The 6,534-nt window shown below is 46.3% G+C and overlaps 2 protein-coding genes across 2 annotated transcripts; both read right to left on the bottom strand.

The window, feature by feature from the left end:
• Positions 1-1,334: 1,334 nt before the first annotated feature.
• On the bottom strand, positions 1,335-1,877 carry LOC125531791 (uncharacterized). The gene has a single exon (XM_048696054.2). It carries the CDS (start codon positions 1,760-1,762, stop codon positions 1,514-1,516), a length of 249 nt encoding a protein of 82 aa, XP_048552011.1. The 5' UTR covers positions 1,763-1,877; the 3' UTR covers positions 1,335-1,513.
• A 2,541-nt stretch (positions 1,878-4,418) lies between these two features.
• LOC125531790 (uncharacterized) lies at positions 4,419-4,930 on the bottom strand. Its single transcript, XM_048696053.2, has one exon. The coding sequence runs from the start codon at positions 4,797-4,799 to the stop codon at positions 4,551-4,553; it is 249 nt and encodes an 82-aa protein (XP_048552010.1). The 5' UTR covers positions 4,800-4,930; the 3' UTR covers positions 4,419-4,550.
• Between the last annotated feature and the right edge of the window lie 1,604 nt (positions 4,931-6,534).

The following is a 6,534-nucleotide window of genomic DNA, read 5'->3' as shown; positions in this document are numbered from 1 at the left end:
ATTGGATAAACAACTGTAAGAATAAGTTTCAGCAAATTTAGTGCATCACTTACATAGCTCAACATCATCCAATGACTTCAAGTTTGTCGATCAAAGAAGACCTCAAATATACTTTTGAAAATCTTATGTTCCTCAATTTTCTTTAGTGAAGTACTTGTCATTTCCATCATAAAAAAACTGAACTTAGAGAATATTCTCCACTGCTAGAATATTTTCATTATTATTTGCATCATCATTTTTTCTTCCAAGTAACATGTCGCTTTTTCGGAAATGATGATTTCATATTCATAGTATTCATATCATCTACAAGTCCTTTGGTGACAATCATCAGAAAATCAATTGTGCCATCAATTTGTTCAATGTAGAGTTGATGCACATGTATAGGGTTTGTAAGTTTTTGCTCATCATATTTTACCGAAAATAAACTGTCATTCCAAATTGCAATACTAAGGAAAACTCAAAAGTACACACTGAATCATACTCTAGACTTCAAACAAGGGTTGCCTTAACTGAGGAGTTTGATACTATAATAACCTTGATGCATTTAATTATATTCTCCCAACGAGTACACCTAGTATAAGAAATTTTGAATAAGGCAAGGTAAACTTCCATCTTTTAGTTGAGCTAGAAAATATGTCCAATAACTTTACCACAAGAATTCAAATCGAGGTTCATACTGTGAAACATACACACCGCAATATCACACTATTTGTTTTTTTAAGAGCATCCCACGACCGTCCCAACTTAAGGTTTTCCTCTTTCCCGGCGGTCCTTCAAACCAGAGGCCACCGTGGCTACCTCCACATCTTCTCTTAATCAAGTGACTCCCTTCGGCTTGGACGGATCGTGGGATGCTCTCCCTTTTTCCTTTTTTTTATGTGCTTAGCACAAGGGTTATCTATAAAGCGAGACGAAATCTTATTCCAAGAGAATTGAAAAGAACTGAGCGATCTCCCTCTAAATCCACGATTGAGAAGCTAAAATCTGACTGCTGGCAATGGAGCTGGCCTGCATGCTACCTACCTTTAGGCAGGGTTGTCCTTTGTCAGTTCGGGTTGGGTATGGCCTTGGTTTTGGTGGCCGTTTAGCTTCCGGTTCCTTCTCTTTCAGTTTGCAGTTGTTTCGGTTGGCCCTAGATCGGCCTGTTGCCCTGTACCATATAACTTGTTCCGTTCTGTTCCCTAATGAAGTACATGCGGCTCACTTGCGTCGTTGAAAAAAAAAATCAGCTGCTGAGCAATCGCGGTGTCGATTGTCTTGTTGTTCGTTTGTTTGGACTTTGGACTAAATTTCGAAGGCAAATTAAACAGTAAAAATGCTCCGATTCAGGGATAAGTGCAGTACAAATATAAGCTAGTGCTTCCTCTTTGTAAATCAGTAAACTACCTCATGGTTATGTACAGGTGACAAGTCAATACTGCAATTGACTCAGGGGAGGAGGGGGGGGGGGGGGGGGAGATACAGGTAAAACTCTTCGAAATTAACTCCATTTCAGAAAGAAAAAGATGACTAATTAAGCAGAGAAGAAGCCGTCGAAGGCTGCCATGGCGACCGGGGTCTTGGGCTCGGCCACCAGGTCGGCCTTGACGAGCAGCGCGACGCGCACCTTGACCCCCGACGCCCATGAGCCACACACCTTGGTCACGGCCCGGAAGTTCTCCCTGCCCTTGGACGCCTCATCGCCGGCGCCGGCGAAGGGCGCCCCTCGCTGCAGCCTCTTCTCGAACGCCTCATCGGCCACCAGCATCGCTATGTCCGCCATTGGCTACCGAAGTACCGATCGATCAACACTCGGATATGATGGAAACTGCTGTTGCTCTGGAATAGATGCTGTGAAATGGGGATGGATGTATCTATGGCCGCGGGGTGCGTATTATATAGGATGGCTCTCGCTGCGTGTTGATTGCTTTACTTGGCTTTGCTTGGTTCGGATAAGCCTCTCCGTTGTGGGTGATCGGTCGCCGGTTTTGTATATTACTGGGTGCCGTTTGCTTGTTTTGTTTGACGACTCCGCGCGCTGCTGCAGCTGTTTTGGTGGTGAGTTCCCTTTTTCAATCAAATCCCGTTGGCCGGTGGGTGGATGCTTTGGAGCAACCTGAGAACTTTCCTCTTTATACCAAAATTTGTGTCTCCTATCACGTCTGCCATGTGGTAGCAACATGAGAACCTGACGTAGCAACAAGAGATAATCAAAGAGAAATGTTGTTGTCTCCTGCCTTGACGATAAGCCATACTGAGTGTCTGTAATTACAGGCTGCTTTTATCTGTAGAAGTACCTACTTTTATGTAGACACTGAGAAAGGTAAGTTCCAAGTGTAAAAATTCTCTCAAATGAAAATCTAGAAACGTGTGCCAAAACACACTGTATCGACCAAAACCATGAAAAAAGGCTTTGAGTCTTAACATAAAAATTGGCTTTCATCCAGTTTTATATACAAAGCAACACGGCCGAACCGATACGAGGTGAGGAGTTCTCTTACAAAGCAGATTAAAGATAAATAAAATTACAAGAGTCAATGGCCGAGACAGGGCCCTAGCCCCCCTAACATCATGGATTTGCTACATAATTCCTAATGAATAGAGCAAAATTAGTGATGATTTGCTGGTAAAAAATCATTTTTTCAGTGGTTTGACCTTCCCCAATCAACTTTAAGAGCACTTGCCCCTGGTAGAATTTTTCTGGCTCCGCCACTGACGAGAGTGGCCACACCCTATCAAGAAGCACCTGATGGTACTAACCGGAAGGAAGACCGCACCTCCAAAAGAAACCACCAGACATTAATATACCACGCACATCAAGTTGTCGCCGAAGAAGACCCCCTGCCATCTCTCTTGGCAGAGCGCCGATCCGGCTTACAGACAACGAGGACCAAGAGTGATGTCAACAACATCACGTGCAAAGGATAGGAAGCCGTCAAGACTACCCCAAACCAGAGCTAAAGTAGACCCGAGATAGGATCCAAGCTCGCCCGCCAATGCTAAAGGGACGCGACTGAAAGGTACATGAGCTTCATGTCGTCGCTACCGCGACTGAAGGACGGTCAAGGGTTTTCACCCAAATCTCTGACACGGATAGGGGGGGGGGGGGCAACAACGTCCCAAGAAGGACACGACACACATATGCATCATCGTCGCCGGCGCTGAACCACAGAGCTTTCGCGTGGAGTCTCACGCGGGGCACCCAGGATACCACGGTCCTGGCTCCACCGCCACCAAAACAAGCCTCCACACCATGATATGGGAGATGGCATTGCCGATGCACCGCCACCGGCAGGATCCGCGCCACCTCGCTTGTCGCTGCCCACGCAGCCAACGAAAAACACCGTCACTGCCGCCATATCTGTCGTCGTACAGCCAACCGTGTGGCCTCACCTTCCGAGGCCACCACTCCGGCATCCGAGAACCCCAAACTCTACATCACCGCCAGTCAGCATAGATTTGATTTTCTCTTTAGAAGGAGAATGACCGCAAACCCCGTCGGCGCCTCCCACCTGCCATCGACGGTGGCGGGGCGCTCCGCTGCCAGCCAGGGGGAAGTGGTGCTGCTGCGGAGACGGGTTGAGGCTGTCATGGCCGCCAATGGAGGAGCATACGGACGGTTAGCAATTAAACAACTGAGTCGTACGAATCGTGACCGTGCATGGGACCTGCGACTGGACGGGTCCGGAGGTCATCGGTTTGGGTTTTCGGACGGTCGGCCAGCGCTACATAGCAGTAACACCCAATTTCAAAAACAAAAAGACTGTTTGGATTACAACCAATGTCGACCCTACCAAAATATTGGCTAGCCAACAATATTTGGTGGTAGTTTGGATCGCTGCCAAAATTTGGCTCGCCCCGAGCGCCCGTGGTCCGCCCGTGTAATTTCCGCCGGCGCGGAAAAGCTTCGCCAATGTTTTGGCGTCGCACGCAAGTACGCAACAACTACTCCAAACTTGCCACTTACAACTGCATTAGCTAGTAATTAATCGGTGGGTCCTTTGGCGATTAGCAAACGCACGCAGCTCTCTTCGCATACAAAGTGCAGGCTACAACAATCACGTGCCTTTTTTTGTTTTTGTTTTTCTTGTTGGATGCCTCTTACAATTTTTTATAGGAAACTACATCTTAATTTTAATATATATAAATTACTCCCTCTGTCCCAAAATAAGTATCTTAGGTCAAGATACTTATTTTGGGACGAAAAGAGTATTAATTTCGCAAAAAATATATGTTTGTACCATCACGATATAATTGGTTGCAAACCACACAAAGGACTATTTTGACAGTTTTGGGGGATGGTACAATGGCTACAAACCAAACAACAAGGACTTGCCAAAAATTTGGTCATGCCCTTACATTGATCATAGCAAAATTTTGATGGGGCTAGTTGGGGCTTAAACCAAACAGCCCCGAAATGTCAAAACACATAGTTGCCGTTCAAAAAGTGTACTTCTCTTTGTTGCAAATCAGTAAAGCACACGGTTATGTACAAATCGGAGTTCCATGACACTGGTTTAAGGGGGAGAGGTACTCCACACGGTAAACTCCTCCGAATTAATTCACACTCATCAAGCAGAGAAGAAGCCGTCGAAGGCTGCCAGGGCGACCGGGGTCTTGGGCTCGGCCACCAGGTCGGCCTTGACGAGCAGCGCGACGCGCACCTTGACCTCCGACGCCCAGGAGCCCCACACCTTGGTCACGGCCCCGAAGTTCTCCCGTCCCTTGGACGCCTCCTCGCCGGCGCCGGCGAAGGGCGCCCCTCGCTGCAGCCTCTTCTCGAACGCCTCGTCGGCCACCAGCATCGCTATGTCCGCCATTGGCAACCGATCGAAAAACACTCGATGAGATGGGAAGTCAGGAAGCTGTTATTGCTCTGGAATGGATGGATGCTGTGAAATGGGGTTGGATGGATCTTTGGCCGTGGGGTGCGTATTATATAGGATAGCTCTCGCTGCGTGTTGATTGCTTTGCTTGGTTCGGATAAGCCTCTCCGTCGCCGGTTTTGTTTGTTTATTACTGGGTGCCGTTTGCTTGTTTTGTTTGACGACTCCGTGCGCTGCTGCAGCTGTTTCGGTGGTGATGAGTGAATGTGGCATTGCAAAGACCAGGCTCCATGGAGCTTGTTTTGCAAAAAAAAAAAATCAAAATATATTTAAAAGTTTCAAAAAATGCCAATTTTTTTGTACAAATACATATGCATATTCTTTAAGTATGTACAAATTTTCAGTAACTAATTTGATCATTTGCATGCTACACAAAAAAGATAAATATCTGACACAAATACAACAAAGAAAAAGCCTATTTCAATCTGTGTATTTTGTCTTTTTTATATACATGACTTATGAATACATATGTTTATGAAAATTTGTACACGTATACTTCAAGTATATGTCTACATGAAAACATTTTTTCAGATTTTTTTGAGTTATGAGAAAGGTATTTTAACTGAGAAATATCTATAGAGCTCAGTGGAGCTCGGCCTCTGCAGCCACTTTTCGGGTGATGAGTCCCTTTTTTCAAATACTGTTGGCCGATGCCGGTGGGTGGATGCTTTGCAGCAACTTGAGAACCTTTTTTTCGCATAGGAAAACTGGGTCGCTTATCACGTCTGCCATGTGGTAGCAACTTGAGAACCTGATGTGGCAACAAGAGATAATCAAAGAGAAACGTTGTTGTCTCCTGCCTTGACGATAAGCCATACGGAATATCTGTAATTACAGGGAATGCGGCGCTTCTGCTCCCGAGCTCGGCTGCTTTTATCTGTAGATAGAAAGAAGCACCTATTTTTATGTAGAAACCGAAAAAAGTAAGTTTCAAGTGTAAAAATTCTCTCAAATGAAAGTCTAGAAATGTGTGCCAACACACATTGTGTGGACCAAAACCATGAAAAGAGGCTCCTGAGTCTTAACCCAAAAAAGGCTTTCATCTCGTTTTATATACAAAGCAACACGGCCGAACCGATACAAGGTGAGGAGTCCTCTTACAAAGCAGATTAAAATAAAACAAGATTACAAGAGTCAGTGGTGGCATAGGGGACTAACAGGGCCCTAGGCCCCCTAACATCATAGATTTGCTGCATAATTGCTAATGAATAGAGCAAAATTAGTGATGATTTGCTGTAAAGTACATTTTTCCAGTGGTTTGACCCTCCCCGATCAGTTTTAAGAGCACTTGTCCCTGGGAGAATTTTTCTGGCTCCGCCACTGGCGAGAGTGGCCACACCCTATCAAGAAGCACCTGAGGGTACTAATCGGAAGGAAGACCACCAGACATCAATGTACCACGCACACCAAGTTGTCGCCGAAGAAGACCCCCTGCCCTCTCTCTTCAGCAGAGCGCTGATCCTGCTTGCAGACAACGAGGACCGAGAGTGATGTCAACAACGTCACGTGCAAAGGATAGGAAGCCGTCAAGGCTGCCCCAAACCAGAGCTAAAGTAGCCCCGAGATAGGATCCAAGCTCGCCCGCCGATGCCAAAGGGACGCGACCGAAGGGTACATGAGCTTCATGCCGTCGCCGCCGCGACTGAAGGACGGTCAAGAGTTTTCACCC

Source organism: Triticum urartu, chromosome 4A (genome assembly GCF_056163025.1).
Source record: "Triticum urartu cultivar PI428250 chromosome 4A, HENAU_Tu73, whole genome shotgun sequence".
In the NCBI taxonomy this organism is placed as follows: domain Eukaryota; kingdom Viridiplantae; phylum Streptophyta; class Magnoliopsida; order Poales; family Poaceae; genus Triticum; species Triticum urartu.
The sequence above is the reverse complement of the archived record's forward strand: the minus strand, read 5'-3'. Positions and strand labels throughout refer to the sequence as shown.